Source organism: Bufo gargarizans, chromosome 1, assembly GCF_014858855.1.
Source record: "Bufo gargarizans isolate SCDJY-AF-19 chromosome 1, ASM1485885v1, whole genome shotgun sequence".
In the NCBI taxonomy this organism is placed as follows: Eukaryota; Metazoa; Chordata; class Amphibia; order Anura; family Bufonidae; genus Bufo; species Bufo gargarizans.
The window spans coordinates 724758689-724778715 of NC_058080.1; the positions used below are offsets into that span (position 1 = coordinate 724758689).

General features: G+C 47.4%; 1 protein-coding gene across 1 annotated transcript in view; it reads right to left on the bottom strand.

The window, feature by feature from the left end:
• Positions 1-20027, bottom strand: part of ATP8A2 (ATPase phospholipid transporting 8A2) — a 197383-nt gene that overhangs the window by 94637 nt on the left and 82719 nt on the right. The window contains exons 17-18 of the mRNA XM_044283455.1: positions 13354-13436; positions 7794-7843 (exon numbers count right to left, since the gene is read on the bottom strand). Coding sequence (XP_044139390.1) covers positions 7794-7843; positions 13354-13436 — 133 coding nt within the window. The remainder of the gene's footprint in view (positions 1-7793; positions 7844-13353; positions 13437-20027) is intronic.

Consider the following 20027-nt stretch of genomic DNA (forward strand, 5'->3'; position numbering starts at 1 on the left):
GAGTCTCTGGGAAAGCTGGGTGAACCCCTCCCCCCTGCCTTTCCATGTTCTTATTATCTGCATTTAGGCCTTGCAGGATAGCAGGAAATCTGAGGGACATTGCATGATGTAATAGCACCCAGCTTTTCTGCTGTCTTGCATGGCACATGTGGAGAGACATGAGAATACTCTGAGAAAGCTGAGTGACACAACTCCCACCTACCCTCATATCTTCTCATGCCTCTGCACTTGTGCCATGCAGGACATCAGGAAAGCCGAGTCACATTACATAATAGCACCCAGCTCCTCCTGTTCTGAATGGCATATGTGCAGAGGAATAGCCTGGGAAAGCTGAGTGACCCCCTCCCCCCCTTGCACTGTCCTCACCTACAAGTGGTCACTTACTTCATTACTGGTGGGGTAGTGGCAATCCAGAGAGGAATCAGGCATAATGGAGCTAACAGTCGGGAGGCGGAGCTAGCCGACGGGAGGCGGGGCTAGGAGGCGGGGCTAGCAGACGGGAGACAGTTAGGAAGATAGACGGGGCGGGGATTCTCCTCCACTGCGGGCCCCCCTTCCTCACGGGCCCCATAGCAGCTGCGTGGTCTGCCTATATAGCAGGTACGCCACTGTATGTAGACTAAAAGGTGGGCCAGTCCTTGAGCCTGTCGGTGTCTGCCAAAGTGCACGACAGAGCCGACGTGTGGAGCTGTAACTACGGTCAGGGACAATACATGTCCTTTGAGGCCCACTGGATGAATGTGGTTCCTGCACAGCCATAACAGCAACTTGGCCAGATGATGCCGCTTCTGCCTCCAGGTACCAGAGGTACAGCTGTTGTCAGCAGGAGCAACTGTCTTTACCAGGAGCAACAGTGCAGGACCGAAGGATGAGGCAGAGGCAAAGTCAGATGGGCAATAAGTCAGGGCAGGCAGCACAGGTACAGGTCAGGCAATCCGGTTCGGCAACAGGAGAGTCAAGGCAAGCAGGCAGGGATAAAACAGGTAGCAGAGTCCAGGAACACAAGTATGAGCCAGGAACAAAGGAATACAAGTGGCTATCAGGACACAAGGACCTTGACACTGACGCATCTGGGAAGGGGCGCTGAGCCACTTATGTATGTGCAGGAGGGCTAGGATTGGTTGGCGAGGTCACATGATCCAACCCATAAAAGACAGGAAGTGACACGCGCCGGCCCTTAAGGAAATGCTGCAGGAAACAAGCAGCAAGCATGCTGTGGCAAGGGTTAAAAGGAAACACTGGCAGGAGATCACCGCTGAACACGGCGCCCGGGACCGCGGCGGTAAGCAGGGGAACAGCGGCGCACAGCATCTGCTGTTACATCCTGATGCTGCTGCCACCTCCAGACTGTCACCTTGCCACTCTGTGGTCTCCTGATGCTGCTGCCACCTCAACACTATGTCACCTTGCCACTCTGTGGCCTCCTGATGCTGCTGCTGCCACCTCCACACTGTCATTATGCTACCCTGTGGCCTCTTCCTGATGCTGCTGCTGCCACTTCCACACTGACATTGTGCCACTCTGTGGCCTCCTGATTATGCTGCTGCCACCTCCACACTCTGTTATTGTGCCACCCTGTGACCTCCTCTTGATGCTACTGCTGCCACCTCCACAATCTGTCATTGTTCCACTCTGTTGTCTCCTCATGCTGCTGCCACCTCCACACTGTCATTGTGCCACCCTGTGGCCTCCTCCTGATGCTGCTGCTGCTACCTCCAGACTCTGTAATTATACCACTCTGTGGCCTCCTGATGCTGCTGCCACCTCCACAATATCATTGTGTCACTCTGTGGCCTCCTCCTGATGCTGCTGCTGCTGCTCCTGCCACCTCCACACTCTGTCATTGTGCCATTCTGTGGCCTCCTGTTGCTGCTGCCACCTCCAGACTCTGTAATTATACCACTCTGTGGCCTCCTGATGCTGCTGCCACCTCCACAATATCATTGTGTCACTCTGTGGCCTCCTCCTGATGCTGCTGCTGCTCCTGCCACCTCCACACTCTGTCATTGTGCCATTCTGTGGCCTCCTGTTGCTGCTGCCACCTCCAGACTCTGTCATTGGGCCACTCTGTGGTCTCCCCATATAACCTTCTTCCACCTAACCCCATCTAACCATCTTCCACCTAACCACTATGTGATAGGGCCACTCTGTGGACTTATCATGCTGTTCCCACCCTTCCCACTTCATGACAGCCACTATTTTGCCTTTCAGCCTGGCTGACATCATCATTTATTTGACCCTTCTTCTGATCTGTCAGAAGGAAGGAAAAATGAGATGCACAACGGATCCTGTCTATGTAACAGCTGTAAGGCCTGCATGACATGGTCCCTATTTTGCATCAGAATTGGCTAATGATTTGGCAGCCAAAAGCAGGAGTGGGTACAAAACACAGAAGATATGCAAATATTCCGTTCACGTGTCATCTCTGTTTTGGATCCACTCCTGTTTTTTGGGCTTTAGCAATACTGATGGATTACTGACCAAATGCTGACGGAGTGAAGGCGGATGCTCCACAGACAGGATCAGTTTTTTGGGGGTTATTGTTCTGACAGATCAGAGGAAGGGAAAAATAATCAGTGACGTCAACACAAACTTACTGCTGACACCCTCTCCGCTCTGTCGGGGGGCTCTACTTGTATAAGCAATAAATAGAACAGGTTCTGTAGAAATCTATGTGGAATCAGCTGGCGACGGTGTAAAAGGAGTGCGCTTCTTTACGCTATAGTAGGATCTTGGGCCTCTGCACAGTTATTCAACCTAACGCTAACATCGACCTGTAGGGCTGAGTTCATACTTGAGTTATTTGGTCAGTTTTGGCCCAAATAAGTGAAGTGTGCAGTGATTCTAGGAGTGATGCCTGTCATCTGCATGTCATACTGCCACTATTATTTCACTACCACAGCAGATTCCCTATGCGTGTTACTGCAAGGCACAGTGTTCTACACCACTATAAAGGCTCTCTGCAGCCAGGAAATAGTCATTTTTTAACGCAATTCGCCACAAATAAATTTGGATCCAACCAAATTTTTTCGGAAAATACGGCGAACCAGCCAAATCGAATTTTTTTAAAATTCACTCATCTCTAATTTTGGGGGCAGTACATCGGGGAATTTTATTCTGGCACAGATTATGGGGGACACTATATAGGAGTATTTCATACTGGCACACATTGTAGGGGCACTATGGGGACATAATCTCTACTGAGGGCACTAACAGGGAGTATTTTTTTACTGGCACAAACACACACATTGGCACACATTATGGGGGCACTATGGGGATATTGGTTCTACTGGGAGGTATTTTTTTGTACTGGCACACATTACGGGGCATTTTTTGGTACTGGCACACAAAAGGGGCATTTTTTTTTGTACGGGCATACATTATGGGGACATTATTTTGTACTGGTACACAACGGGGACTGTTCCAATTTTTGCTTCAGGCAGCAGAAAGGCTAGGTGCACCCCTGCCATACACTGTATATTTTTCCATCACCATGCCAAAAACATTGGGGGGTGCCACCTCTCCATTCACTATCTGGCTGGATGTGAAAGCCATCAACCACCAGGTCAGGAGATGAGGGTCTTAGATTTGGGACCTGAGGCTGCATCTATAAGACATTCATGGGATATCCTATGTCTACATCATACATGTCTAAGATGTGAAAACCCCTTTTAACTAGACAGGATACATTGCTACAACCTTTCAGCTGTGAAAAGCATTTTTCTGCACAGGGTTTCAGCTTCTGAATGTAGACAAGAATCTTCCCATTTATCAGAAAACTTGAGATCTTGAAAATGGCGAGATATTGAAAAATAAAGTATATTAGAAAGTTGTAGAACTTTCTTCACTTGCATAAAACTGCAGGTGAGGGCTCATTCACACGATCGTTGGTATCCCGTTCCCGTACTGCGGACCCCATTTGCGTATCCGCAATACACGAGCTCTGTTCTGCTGTCATTCTGCATCACGGATGCGGACCCATTCATTTCAATGAGTCCGCAAATCCGGAGATGCGGAACGGAAGCACTGAACGGAACACTACGGAAGCACTACGGAGTGTTTTCTGAGGTTCTGTTCCGTGCCTCCGCACCGCAAAAAGATAGAACATGCTCTATCTTTTTGCAGAACGGAGGGATTGCCGACCCATTCAAGTGAATGGGTCTGCGATCCCCATGCGCCTGCCAATGGAAGGTGCCCGTGCATTGAGGACCGCAATTTGCGGTTCACAGCACGGGCACGGGACACCAAAGGTCGTTTGAACGAGCCCTAAGTCATTCCCTGAGAAGACTAATTACATTTTCCATCAGATCAAAGTGTTGCCCACTCCCCTCAATCTGACTTCATGGGCACAAAGGACTATTTTGGGACTTGTTTTTGCAAATCTTTTTGAGTTAACTTGGCGTCAAATCACCTGCGTCCCCACAGAAGTAATACATCAGGACTAAACGGGGTAATATATCAGGACTAATTGAAAGTTACAATTTAATGTTTCCACCACTGGAGCAAATCACAGTGTTTCACTACATATTTCAGAGAGTCAAAGGGCACTTTAGCTAAAAAGGCCATTATCCACACATCTGACATAAATAACCCATGGAGAAGGTTATTATTTCAGCCTTCACCATACAAGCTTCTGAGAAGAAGGGAACGGCGAGGTCTATCCACAAATCAGGGCAGCGAGTAACAAGATGACCTTCTCTTTTACACAAATTCACAATTTGGCTCAGTGAATAAGTGTGGCTCATGACTTTTGTTTGGCAGGAGGACCTGGATGTGGGCTCCTCATTAGTCTAGCTTTCCTAGAAGACATTAAAGGAAACCTGTCATCACTCTCTAAGCCTATTTATCCACTCACTTGTCTATAAATATGTTTTAATACATTAATAATGATATCAAAATCAATTCTTCTGAACGAACTATCAGTTCAGAGAAAAACCTAAAATAAATGTTCCCGCCATATATGTAAATGCGCTTAGATGAATCCTGTCTCCTCTATGCTTGAGAGATGAGTCCAGCGTTCTCTGACTCTCGGAGTGCAGCCACGCCCACAAACTAATAAGACACACCCTCTACCATTGCTAGACTCCACCCCTTCTCTTCCAAGTCTCGCAGCTGCGCAGTATACATTATATGGTCAGTAGTAGTGTTGATCGCGATCGCAAATTTTTATCACAAATATCGTCACTTTGTAATCGTGAATATTCTAGATATTTTTTTCATCAGTGAGTGAGGTGACTGGTTCTGCACATGCGCAGGATTTGGGACGTGATTTCGGGAGGAGGGTAGGATCTTTAGATTCTGTCACTCTTATAACTAGAGGTGGGGTTAGGAATGGGAAGTGATGAGGTAGGCATTTCATTTACATAACTTGAAAAAAGCGAAAAGTGGGCTGTAAAAGAAGTACTTGGGTGGGGAAGAACTATCGCAGGATGACGATGATTCTCTGGCCTCTTTCACACGGGCGTTGCAGGAAAATGTGGGGGTGCGTTGTGGGAACACACGCGATTTTTCTGCGCAAGTGCAAAACATTGTAATGCGTTTTGCACGCGTGTGAGAAAAATCGCGCATGTTTGGTACCCAAACCCGAACTTCTTCACAGAAGTTCGGGCTTGGGATCGGTGTTTTGTAGATTGTGTTATTTTCCCTTATAACCATGTTATAAGGTAAAATAATAATGATCGGGTCCCCATCCCGATCGTCTCCTAGCAACCATGCGTGAAAATCGCACCGCATCCGCACTTGCTTGCGATTTTCACGCAACCCCATTCATTTCTATGGGGCCTGCGTTACGTGAAAAACGCACAAAATAGAGCATGCTGCGATTTTCATGCAATGCACAAGTGATGCGTGAAAAGCACCGCTCATGTGAACAGCCCCATAGAAATGAATGGGTCCGGATTCAGTGCGGGTGCAATGCGTTCAACTCACGCATCGCATCCGCGCGGAATACTCGCCCGTGTGAAAGGGGCCTTATGGTTAAAAACCGGTGACGGGTTCCCTTTAAAGGTGATGGAAATGAGGTCTTCTGGCTCCAGAAGCCACGTCTGGTCATGGGATTAATGAGGACGTTGTGCAGTAAAGTATTTATTCCCAGCTTCATGTACAATATTCTTGACTTTATATGCAATCTATTAAAGTGGTTTTCCGGGATTTTAATATTGATGACCTATCTCAGGATATCAGATCGGTGGGCGTCCGTCACCCGTCACCCGCCCCGCCGATCAGCTGTTAGAATAGAAGGACGCTCTCTGTGCGAGCACAGCCTCCCTTCATCGTTCACCTGCTCGTCATCGACATCGCAGCGGTGAGCAGGTGTAACTACAAGCTGTTCCATTCACTTCTATGGGACGGCTCCTTCTTATTCAAGTGTATCGGAACGAGCCGTCCCATAGAAGTGAATGGGACGGCTTGTACTTACACCTGCTCACCGCTGCGATGTCGATGACGAGCAGGAAAACAATGAAGGGAGGTTGTGCTCGCATGGAGGGTGCCGGGTATCAGACCTCATCCAATCTGATACTGATGATAGTGATTGATATGATGATATAGGTCATCAATATTAAAATCTCAGAAAACCCCTTTAAGAATAACGCTGCTGTAAATTGCCAGTTCGGGGTGGCACCATGTGGCCTCAGCTTTAACATAGCGCTCACAACTTCCACATTAATGGATTATCCACAGCATATGCCATACATATATATTTAGAGGAGGGTTTAAGGTTGGCCCAGTGTCCCCTTTATCTTGAATGACACTGGCCGCCTTCCTCATAGAAGTGGAGAGCCGGTTGTACTTGTGCGCCGACCTCTCCATTGACGTTTACAAGAGTTTTGATAAGGGTGAAGCCAACGCTCCATTCACGTCTATGGGAAAATCTTGAAAATGTCTCAAAATGCCCTCTGAGCCAATTAATGGCCGCAGTGGTGCTCCGCTCGGCTGAGCGAAAGTACAGCGCAATGTGGACCCACATGGCATTGGAACAGCAGAGACGAGGTAACAGTGTCACTTTAAGGCCTCATGCACACGACCGTTGTTTCATTCCGTGTCCGTTGTTCCGTTTTTCGTGATTTTCTGCGGACCCATTGACTTTCAATGGGTCCGTTGAAAACTCGGCTAATGCACCGTTTGTCATCCGCATCCGTGATCCGTGGTTCCAGTCCGTCAAAAAAATATAACCTGTCCTATTTTTTTCACGGAAAATGGTTCGCGGACCCATTCAAGTTAATGGGTCCGTGAAAAAACGTGGAGGCACACAAGATTGTCAACCGCGTCCACGCATCCGTTTTTTTCCTATCATTTGCATGGCAAACTTGACTTAGATTTTTTTTTACTTTCCTTCATGTCTGATGATCCTCCAAAAATAAAGGAAGACACCCGGAAACAAAAACGGAAACGGAACAACGGAACCCCATTTTGCGGAACGGAACACAACGCAGGAACCTGCACAACCGAATAACTTCACCCTTTCAAAAGTCGCCGCGATACACCGGGGCTTTGAAAACAGGAAAGAATAATTTACCGAAGAACTTCCCAATAATCAGTTCATTATTTCCCTTCTTGAAGATTATTATCCTTTAAACACTAGATGTCTAAAATATCCTCTGCGCCCTCTTTCATTTTGCTGGAAATATTTTCCTTGTGGTGAGAGGGGTAATGCGAACCAATACCCAGCCCCCCTTCTCAATGATGAAATAATAATTTAATAATATACATTATGGGGCGAAATATAGATTTAGCTAACAGATAGCGGGAACAAAAAGATAAACATGTGAGAGATTAGCGCTGGCTAAAGTTACCTTGAGAATTCCAGTACATTGAGAAGTTCAAAGCTCTGCTCTGTCCCCATCTATGAAAAGAAAAATTCAAAACTTATTAATTTTTGCAGTTAACTTGTAATTGTGGTAACACTGCCACCTAGTGGCCAGAAGAAGGTATTACTGTAAATGTACTGGTCCTTCATATTAGCAATATCCAGAGATAGATCCCTTGAGCAATAGGGTCACAGCACCCGATTTTTGGCTTCACAAGCATTCAGTCCATTTGCCCAGATTGCAGTTGGAACCCCCGAAGCCCAGTGGGCCCTGGCAGTTGCTCAGGTTTGCCTGGTGTCGATGCAGACCCTGTTAATATCCTTAATTTACAGCTCCAAAATATTAAAAGATGCATAAATTCTCCTAGATTTAAGGTGAACATACAATTAAGTAATATTTTTCTTTTTTATATATGCTTTCTACAGATGTAGGACTTCTCCATAGAGAACCATGTACAGGTTCTGTCATGTCTTCTCCACTTGCAGCCATGGTCCTTAAGATCAGAACCTGTGGACCCAATTATTAAACTGTGTAAAGGAGGAAAGATATTTCCTTTATCTGTCCCTGTAGCTGCCGAGGGGACTGTGCGGTCACCAGGGATTTCTTTCAGAGATAAAGGGGTTCTTCGGTCTACAGACACTGATGGCCTATCCTCATCAGGGTAAACGCGCGCGTTCAGGATTTATGTGCGGAGAATCTGCAGATGTAGCAGAGAAATCCGTGCGGACAGTTATTTTTTTGCCTTCCTCTGGATCAACTTGCAGGATAACAGGCTGAACTGGATGGAGAGATGTCTTTATTCAGCCTTATAAACCATGTTACTATGTTACAATCCGCATCAACTGGTGCAGATTTACTTGCGGATTTGCATACGGATGTGGTGTGGATTTTCCGCATGCGATTTTTTCCAAGTGAATGGAGAAAATCCGGTCAACGAAAAATAAAATCTGCATGGAAAAAATCTGCATCGTGTACAAGAGAATTTCAAATTCTCATAGAATACAATGTGCGTGACCTACAGTGCTGATTTTTCCCACGCAAATCCACATGGAAAATCCGCACAGAATCCTGATCGTGTGCATTTAGCCTTAGTGTTGAGCGAATCAAAGTTAGCGAAGTGGACTTTGTTCTGAATTTTAGGAAAAATTCTATTCACCGCAAAGCCAAATGTTCTCGCAATTCCCGAGTTTTTATTTATATTTATTACCCTGATTAACCCCTGAAAGGCTTAAATTGTAGCCTCAGATGCCGCGATCAGCAATGAACGCGGCACCAGAGGGGTTCAATGACGGGAGGCGGAGCAACCGCTGTTCCCCCTAATTGCGCCCACTACATACAATGGAATGCACGTCGTAACAAAGTAATCTGTCACAAATCGAATTTCTTAGTGAAATTCGGCGAAGCAGACAAATAGAATTTTTCATAACTTCACTCATCTCTAATTCTCATGATAGGTCATCATCATCAGAATGGTCTGATAGCACCCCTGCCGATCATCTGTTTTGGGCAACCGCGGCGCTGGAAACTATACAGTGTTCAGAGCTGGAAGTAGAAGGCTCAATCCACTGTGTAGTTTCCGGGCGGGTGGCTCTTAGCTCTCGTTCACTTGATTCAGAGCTAAAGAGTCAAATTGTCAAAATCCACTTATTTGAACCTGCATAACAGGGATGTTTGAGGACTCAACATACAGCCCCTCATATCCCAGCTTCCTCTTATGAGAGGACTGGAGGAGATACAGTATAACTGGATGCCGCTGATTAGGCTAGTTCACTTACATACTCTTTTTCCATGGAGCATTGTCTGAAAAAAAGGTCTCCATATACTACTTTGTCTAGGAGAAACAGACAGTACTCAGCAAGCAGTGTTTTTTTTACGGACGAATCCCAGAATATTTGCCAGGTAGAGGCCAGATCTCCGCCGGACCAAATTATAGTCAATGGGGCCAGTGGGCAATCCAGTAACATCCAGCAATGCCAGATCCAGAGAGCGCAGGCAGACTGTTCTCTGCCGGAACTCTAAACAGCAGTGGGAAACAGCAATTTACTCTATAGCAGGGATGCTCAACCTGCGGCCCTCCAGTTTTTGCAAAATTACAACTTCCAGCATGCCCCAATAGCTGTAGGCTGTCCAAACACACTGGGAATTGCAGTTTTGCAACAGCTGGAGGGACGCAGGTTGGGCATCCCTGCTCTATAGTAATTAGAGGCAAGAAGCCCCTTGGTTTGCTGGAGTTAATTTACATGCTTCTGCAGCTCAGGGGGCGTGTTCTTTCTGCTGCAGCTCTCTCCCTATCACAGCTCAGGGGGGCGTGTTCTTTCTGTTGCAGTTCTCTCCCTATCGCAGCTTAGGGGGGCGTGTTCTTTCTGCTGCAGCTCTCTCCCTATCACAGCTCAGGGGGATGTGTTCTTTCCGCTGCAGCTCTCTCCCTATCACAGCTCAGGGGGGGCGTGTTCTTTCCGCTGCAGCTCTCTCCCTATCACAGCTCAGGGGGGCGTGTTCTTTATGTTGCAGCTCTCTCCCTATCACAGCTCAGGGGGACGTGTTCTTTCTGCTGCAGCTCTCTCCCTATCACAGCTCAGGGGGGCGTGTTCTTTCTGCTGCAGCTCTCTCCCTATCACAGCTCAGGGGGGCGTGTTCTTTCTGCTGCAGCTCTCTCCCTATCACAGCTCAGGGGGCGTGTTCTTTCTGCTGCAGCTCTCTCCCTATCACAGCTCAGGGGGGCGTGTTCTTTCTGCTGCATCTCTCCCCCTATCACAGCTCAGGGGGGTGTGTTCTTTCTGTTGCAGTTCTCTCCCTATCACAGCTTAGGGGGGCGTGTTCTTTCTGCTGCAGCTCTTTCCCTATCACAGCTCAGGGGGGCGTGTTCTTTCTGTTGCAGCTCTCTCCCTATCACAGCTCAGGGGGACGTGTTCTTTCTGTTGCAGCTCTCTCCCTATCACAGCTCAGGGTGACGTGTTCTTTCTGCTGCAGCTCTCTCCCTATCACAGCTCAAGGGGGCGTTTTCTTTCTGTTGCAGTTCTCTGCCTATCACAGCTCAGGGGGGCGTGTTCTTTCTGTTGCAGTTCTCTCCCTATCACAGCTCGGGGGGGGGGGTTCTTTTTGCTGCAGCTCTCTCCCTATCACAGCTCAGGGGGCGTGTTCTTTATGTTGCAGCTCTCTCCCTATCACAGCTCTGGGGGACGTGTTCTTTCTGTTGCAGTTCTCTCCCTATTGCAGCTTAGGAGGGTGTGTTCTTTCTGCTGCAGCTCTCTCCCTATCGCAGCTCAGGGGGGCGTGTTCTTTCTGCTGCAGCTCTCTCCCTATCACAGCTCAGGGGGACGTGTTCTTTCTGTTGCAGTTCTCTCCCTATCACAGCTTAGGGGGGCGTGTTCTTTCTGCTGCAGATCTCTCCCTATCAAAGCTCAGGAGGGCGTGTTCTTTCTGTTGCAGCTCTCTCCCTATCACAGCTCAGGGGGGCATGTTCTTTCTGTTGCAGCTCTCTCCCTATCACAGCTCAGGGGGACGTGTTCTTTCTGTTGCAGCTCTCTCCCTATCACAGCTCAGGGTGACGTGTTCTTTCTGCTGCAGCTCTCTCCCTATCACAGCTCACGGGGGCGTGTTCTTTCTGTTGCAGTTCTCTCCCTATCACAGCTCAGGGGGGCGTGTTCTTTCTGTTGCAGTTCTCTCCCTATCACAGCTCGGGGGGGGGTTCTTTTTGCTGCAGCTCTCTCCCTATCACAGTCCAGGGGGGCGTGTTCTTTCCGCTGCAGCTCTCTCCCTATCACAGCTCAGGGGGCGTGTTCTTTATGTTGCAGCTCTCTCCCTATCACAGCTCTGGGGGACGTGTTCTTTCTGTTGCAGTTCTCTCCCTATTGCAGCTTAGGAGGGTGTGTTCTTTCTGCTGCAGCTCTCTCCCTATCGCAGCTCAGGGGGGCGTGTTCTTTCTGCTGCAGCTCTCTCCCTATCACAGCTCAGGGGGACGTGTTCTTTCTGTTGCAGTTCTCTCCCTATCACAGCTTAGGGGGGCGTGTTCTTTCTGCTGCAGTTCTCTCCCTATCAAAGCTCAGGAGGGCGTGTTCTTTCTGTTGCAGCTCTCTCCCTATCACAGCTCAGGGGGACGTGTTCTTTCTGTTGCAGCTCTCTCCCTATCACAGCTCAGGGGGACGTGTTCTTTCTGCTGCAGCTCTCTCCCTATCACAGCTCAGGGGGGCGTGTTCTTTCTGCTGCAGCTCTCTCCCTATCACAGCTCAGGGGGGCATGTTCTTTCTGCTGCATCTCTCTCCCTATCACAGCTCAGGGGGACGTGTTCTTTCTGTTGCAGTTCTCTCCCTATCACAGCTCAGGGGGACGTGTTCTTTCTGCTGCAGCTCTCTCCCTATCACAGCTCAAGGGGGCGTGTTCTTTCTGTTGCAGTTCTCTCCCTATCACAGCTCAGGGGGGCGTGTTCTTTCTGTTGCAGTTCTCTCCCTATCACAGCTCGGGGGGGGGTTCTTTTTGCTGCAGCTCTCTCCCTATCACAGTCCAGGGGGGCGTGTTCTTTCCGCTGCAGCTCTCTCCCTATCACAGCTCAGGGGGCGTGTTCTTTATGTTGCAGCTCTCTCCCTATCACAGCTCTGGGGGACGTGTTCTTTCTGTTGCAGTTCTCTCCCTATTGCAGCTTAGGAGGGTGTGTTCTTTCTGCTGCAGCTCTCTCCCTATCGCAGCTCAGGGGGGCGTGTTCTTTCTGCTGCAGCTCTCTCCCTATCACAGCTCAGGGGGACGTGTTCTTTCTGTTGCAGTTCTCTCCCTATCACAGCTTAGGGGGGCGTGTTCTTTCTGCTGCAGTTCTCTCCCTATCAAAGCTCAGGAGGGCGTGTTCTTTCTGTTGCAGCTCTCTCCCTATCACAGCTCAGGGGGACGTGTTCTTTCTGTTGCAGCTCTCTCCCTATCACAGCTCAGGGGGACGTGTTCTTTCTGCTGCAGCTCTCTCCCTATCACAGCTCAGGGGGGCGTGTTCTTTCTGCTGCAGCTCTCTCCCTATCACAGCTCAGGGGGGCATGTTCTTTCTGCTGCATCTCTCTCCCTATCACAGCTCAGGGGGACGTGTTCTTTCTGCTGCAGCTCTCTCCCTATCACAGCTCAAGGGGGCGTGTTCTTTCTGTTGCAGTTCTCTCCCTATCACAGCTCGGGGGGGGGGGGGGGGTTCTTTTTGCTGCAGCTCTCTCCCTTTAACTGCTACAGCTTTTAACAGCAGACACAGCTAGTGACAGTTGAAGGATGGAGCTGAGCATGTGTGGCCACCTCAGTAGATGGACAGAGAAATAAGGAAAAGAACAAAAAGGTAGCACTATACAGATATATTTTATTGAATAACTCAGTGGCTAAACCAAATATTCAATTATTAATTAATTTAACATGCAATTACAAAAAGTATTCAGATAAATATATTGTTTCCCCTCAGGTTATGCCTGCCCAGTCTAGTCTTTATATTTTACCATAGTAAAGTTCTGCACTGCCATATTGTCTGCATGAAGCATAAAAGAGCCATAAAAGTTGGTCAATATACAAATAAAATAGTTGCACTTACTGCATCAATGATGACGGAGTCTGGTGTTCGGCCGGTGAATGTGTAGCCCAGTTTCCTGGCTCCTTTTACTAAAGCACTTTCATCTGCAGAACACAATTAGATTATATCAGACAATACAGAATACTCCACCAGTCTGCGGAACTGCTTTATACTGTGTCCAATAATATTCTATATTTTAATTTAAAATATGGATATTAAAAACACACTGTTGATATCACCATATAAACCAACAGAACATGAGTGATGGGTATAAAGGGCATCTGTCAGCAGTTTTGTCCCTATGACACTGGCTGACCTGTTACATGTGCACTTGGCAGCTGAAGACATCTGTATTGGCTCCATGTTCATATGTGCCTGCAGTGCTGAGAAAAATGATGTTTTAATATATGCAAATGAGCCTCTAGGAGCAACGGGGGCGTTACCGTTACACCTAGAGGCTCAGCTCTCTCTGCAACTGCCGAACCCTCTGCACTTTGGTTGACAGGGCCAGGCAGTGGAAACATCATCACACCTGGAAATGTCTAACTATTTGAAATTCTAATGTAATAACAATTCTGTAGCATCTATTGTTCTACATGTTCCTACATTGCTCAGTTATTGCTATTACAATTGTATTACTGAATATAAAAGTGGGTGTCACCAGTTGGGGATGTGGTCTCATACTGGGAGCACTGAAAGGATAGGGTCTGAGTGTGCAGGGATACACCCCCACCAGTAACACACCATTTCATATTTATTAATAAACTTCTAGTAGGAATAACTGAAGAAACGCACAACATGACACTCACAGCTACCAACTGTCCCGAATTTGCCAAGACAGTCAACGCTGTCCTGGGTCAAAAATAGGCGGGGCTAACACAAACCTCACCCACAGATGGGTGTTTCTGAGCGGGTCCGGGGGCGTTTCTGGGGGGGAGGCTTATATGCCACGATTTTATATGCCACGATTTTATATGCCATGATGTTGGGAAGTATGGATACTACATGAACAGCATCAAATGATTTAGCAAAACAGACACATATGGAGAGGCGACAGGTCCTCTTCTAAATCTGACCCAAAATCCAAATTAGTTTCCAGATGCCTGACACGCTCCAAAGTCGTGCAAAGCTCAACTATATGGAAACCAGTGCGCTTCACAGTATTGATTAATATAGAGGAAATACAATATACAGGTAATGTGCTCCTCCTATAGAGTTGTGCGAGAAATTGGCACAACGCTACTGAAGAGTCAATTCCTGCTAAAGGAAATAAGACTCCTATTATTTTAGTGCAAAAATTTTAAAATGGGCTCAACTGGCCACCTTCTGGTACCAGAGGATTGAAGGACAAGCAGAAAACAACCTGACTTGGGTATGTTCAGCACACCTTGGGCCTGCTCCTATTTCCAGAACGGGGCAACTCCTCCATTCTCCACTATGGCACTTACTAAAACAGCTGAGCCAGTATTCAGCTATTTTTGGAAGTCCCTAGCGTTGAATGGAGGGTGGCCACGCACTTTTCTTTAATTTTAAGGCTCCGTTCTGGAGACTCTGTACCCTTACTGCAGACTGCTAGCAATTCATTCATAACTTCTAGTAGAAATAATAAAGGCACAGTACAACATAGAGCCATAAGAACAGATGTACCAGAATAGTTATTACATTGGGAATACATGCAGCTATTAAAACAGACATGTCAGAAGTGGTGACATGTCATCTTTAAAGGTGTTGTCTAATGTATGAAAAAACCCTCCCAGTGCCCAAAATGTGATAAAATAATAAAAGATTCCAAAATCCACTGTTACAGACTACAAACAAACTCTGTGCAGCCCGATTCTGTCGTCATACCCTAGTCCATTCCACCCATTCTTGCTACCATATACAGTACAGACCAAAAGTTTGGACACACCTTCTCATTCAAAGAGTTTTTTCTTTATTTTCATGACTATGAAAATTGTAGATTCACACTGAAGGCATCAAAACTATGAATTAACACATGTGGAATTATATACATAACAAAAAAGTGTGAAACAACTGAAAATATGTCATAATCTAGGTTCTTCAATGTAGCCACCTTTTGCTTTGATTACTGCTTTGCACACTCTTGGCATTCTCTTGATGAGCTTCAAGAGGTAGTCACCTGAAATGGTCTTCCAACAGTCTTGAAGGAGTTCCCAGAGATGCTTAGCACTTGTTGGCCCTTTTGCCTTCACTCTACGGTCCAGCTCACCCCAAACCATCTTGATTGGGTTCAGGTCCGGTGACTGTGGAGGCCAGGTCATCTGGCGCAGCACCCCATCAATCTCCTTCATGGTCAAATAGCCCTTACACAGCCTGGAGGTGTGTTTGGGGTCATTGTCCTGTTGAAAAATAAATGATGATCCAACTAAACGCAAACCGGATGGAATAGCATGCCGCTGCAAGATGCTGTGGTAGCCATGCTGGTTCAGTATGCCTTAAATTTTGAAGAAATCCCAAACAGTGTCACCAGCAAAGCACCCCCACACCATCACACCTCCTCCTCCATGCTTCACGGTGGGAACCAAGCATGTAGAGTCCATCAGTTCACCTTTTCTGCGTCGCACAAAGACAGGGTGGTTGGAACCAAAGATCTCAAATTTGGACTCATCAGACCAAAGCACAGATTTCCACTGGTCTAATGTCCATTCCTTGTGTTCTTTAGCCCAAACAAGTCTCTTCTGCTTGTTGCCTGTCCTTAGCAGTGGTTTCCTAGCAGATATTCTATCATGAAGGCCTGATTCTGCAGTACGCCGCCCTGCAGGGTATTGCGATGTGAGGTCACGGTTAATGGGCAAACGAGGGTTACTCACAGTTTGTATGGAGTCCCTGGGCAGGTGTACAGCAGTGATAGAGAGGCTGGCACAGGGGTTCTCTGGGGCACACTCCGTATTTAGGGACCAGGCCTGATGGTGGATGAGGTGCCCTGGATGTTGCAGGTATTTAATGTGCCTAGGGCAAGGTCCCTTTAAATTTCGTGACGCCAGTGCCTGTAATGGTGGCACACCGATTTGATAGTTGCAATAAGTGAGGAACACAGTGTCACGGACGGTGTACAGGAAACAAGGCAAAACAACATGCATAAATGACTCGCTGGATCCAGAAGCTAAGGAACAAAAGGGGGACCCCTGTAGAAGACCTGGGACTTTCCCTGGCTGCTCAGCCTATGCATAGATCCGAATGGTGGAGGTATGCATATCCACGTACCTTGACTATATAATCCCTGAGCACCCTGCAATAGTGAGGGGACACGACCACCGGCTCCCTACACCAGACACGGAGGGAGTCAGGGTCACCTGGGATCCAGCAAACAGAAAATAACAGATAACAGTATAACACTTAACTTTGTAGAGGAGAGGAGAACCAGATGAGCATGCACACACACTCCAGAAAGAAATATAAGCCGCCCAGAAAAGCCTTCTGGGGAAGAATTTAAAGGGAAACAATTAGTCCAACACATAACAGCTGAGAGAGGCTAATGAGAGGAGGAGCTGAATACCACAACACAGAACTCAAGGAGGAGGTTCTGAAAGGCCTCTGTCAGAGCTTCTCAGCTGTCTGGTTGTGACAGTACCCCTCCCTCTACGAGTGGACTCCGGACACTCAGAACCCACCTTCTCAGGATGGGACCTATGGAAAGCCTTGATGAGACGAGAGGCTTTAATGTCCGTCACTGAGACCCACATCCTCTCCTCAGGACCATACCCCTCCCAGTGAACAAGGTACTGAAGAGAACCGCGGACAAGACGAGAATCCACAATCCTAGAGACCTGAAATTCAAGATTCCCATCAACCATAATCGGAGGAGGAGGCAAAGGCGAGGGTACAATGGGTTGAACATAAGGTTTCAATAAGGACTTATGAAAAACATTATGGATCTTCCAAGTCTGAGGAAGATCAAGACGGTATGCAACAGGATTGATGACAGACAGGATTTTGTAAGGCCCAATAAACCTAGGACCCAACTTCCAGGAGGGAACCTTCAATTTGATATTCTTGGTAGACAACCACACCAGATCACCAACATTCAGGTCCGGACCAAGCACACGTCTCTTATCAGCCACACGCTTATATCTCTCACTCATGCTCTTTAGATTATCTTGAATCTTTTGCCAAATAGATGACAAAGACGAGGAGAATCTGTCCTCATCAGGTAAACCAGAAGACCCCTCTCCCGAGAAAGTCCCAAACTGTGGATGAAACCCATATGCACCAAAAAATGGTGACTTATCAGAGGACTCCTGACGACGGTTATTTAAAGCAAACTCAGCAAGGGACAAAAAAGAACACCAATCCTCTTGATTCTCCGCCACAAAACAACGCAGATATGTCTCCAGATTCTGATTGACGCGCTCTGTCTGGCCATTCGACTGCGGGTGGAAAGCAGAAGAGAATGACAACCGAACCCCCAAGCGAGAACAGAAAGCCTTCCAGAATCTGGAAACAAACTGCGTGCCCCTATCAGAGACTATGTCTGAAGGAATACCGTGCAATTTGACAATGTGATCAACAAATGCCTGCGCCAGCGTCTTAGCATTGGGCAAACCAGGAAAAGGGATGAAATGCACCATTTTGCTAAAACGGTCCACCACCACCAGAATCACAGTCTTCCCCGAGGAACGAGGCAGGTCCGTGATAAAGTCCATGGACAGATGTGTCCAAGGACGGGAAGGAATGGGTAAGGGAAGAAGAGGACCTGATGGCCGTGAATGAGGGACTTTGGCACGAGCGCAAGTCTCGCAGGCTGCCACAAAACCCTCAACCGACTTACGAAGCGCAAGCCACCAGAATCTCCGAGCGATGAGATCCAGTGTGGCTCTTACCCCCGGGTGCCCAGCAAGGACCGTATCGTGGTGTTCTTTAAAAATCTTGTGTCTTAAAGCGAGAGGCACAAACAACCTCCCAGGAGGACAAAGATCAGGAGCCTCTGACTGGGCTGCCTGCACCTCTGCCTCCAATTCAGGAAAAAGAGCAGAGACCACCACACCTTCAGCCAAAATGGGACCCGGGTCTTCAAAATTCCCGCCTCCCGGAAAACAACGTGACAGGGCATCTGCCTTCACATTCTTAACTCCAGGGCGGAACGTGACAACAAAATTAAACCTAGAAAAGAACAACGACCATCTGGCCTGTCTCGGGTTCAGACGCTTGGCTGACTCCAAGTAGGCCAAATTTTTATGGTCAGTAAATACGGTAATAGGGTGTCTGGCTCCCTCTAGCCAATGGCGCCATTCCTCAAAAGCCAACTTGATGGCCAACAATTCCCTATCTCCCACATCGTAATTTCTCTCTGCGGAGGAGAGTTTTCTTGAGAAAAAGGCACACGGTCGCCAATTGGCAGGAGAGGAACCCTGAGACAAGACCGCCCCCACACCCACCTCAGAAGCATCAACCTCAACTATGAAGGGTAACGAAACATCAGGTTGCACCAAGATGGGAGCGGAAGCAAAACTCTCCTTGATATCAGAAAAAGCCTTACGCGCCTCTACTGACCAAGAAGAAAAATCTACCCCCTTTCTGGTCATATCAGTGAGTGGTTTAACAATAGAAGAATAATTCAAAATGAACTTCCTGTAATAATTGGCAAAGCCCAAAAAACGCATCAGCACCTTTTTTATTCTCAGGAAGCTCCCACTCAAGCACAGCGCGGACCTTCTCGGGGTCCATGCGAAAACCAGAAGCGGAGAGAAGAAACCCCAGAAATTGCATTTCTGGAACCGCAAACACACATTTTTCCAGTTTCGCATATAATTTATTCTCCCGCAGGATGAGCAAGACCTGACGTAAATGTTCCTTATGAGTTTTGAAATCGGGAGAAAAAAATCAAAATGTCATCCAAATACACCAATACAAATTTTCCCATCAAATGATAAAAAATGCTGTTCACGAAATGCTGGAAAACGGCTGGGGCATTCATCAAACCAAAAGGCATAACCAAGTTTTCAAAATGGCCCTCAGGGGTATTGAAGGCCGTCTTCCATTCGTCCCCTTCTCTGACCCTGACCAGGTTGTATGCCCCTCTTAAATCTAATTTGGAAAAGACTTTAGCCCCAACAACCTGGTTAAATAGGTCCGGGATCAGAGGAAGCGGATAAGGGTCACGAATTGTGATATTGTTCAGCTCCCTGAAATCCAGACAAGGTCTTAAAGAACCATCTTTTTTCTTAACAAAGAAAAAACCAGCGGCAACAGGTGACTTCGAGGGTCGTATGTGTCCCTTTCTCAGACTCTCAGAGATATAAGCACGCATAGCGATCCTCTCAGGTTGGGAAAGATTGTATAAACGAGATTTAGGCAGCTTGGCGTCTGGGATGAGATTAATAGGGCAATCGTACTCCCTGTGCGGGGGCAAATCCTGAACTCCACTCTCAGAGAAGACATCCGAAAATTCTGAGAGAAAAGATGGTATAGTCTTAGTAGCAACCTCAGAAACAGATGTCATGAGGCAATTCTCTCTGCAAAAGTCACTCCAACCATTTATTTGCTTCGCTTGCCAATCAATGGTGGGGTTATGCTTAGTGAGCCAGGGCAGCCCCAACACCAGAGGGGTGGGCAAACCGCTAAGGACGAAACATGACACATCCTCAACATGAGCATCACTCACAATTAAACGGATATTGTGAACTATGCCCTTTAATGATTTCTGAGAAAGTGGAGCGGAATCGATAGCAAAAACA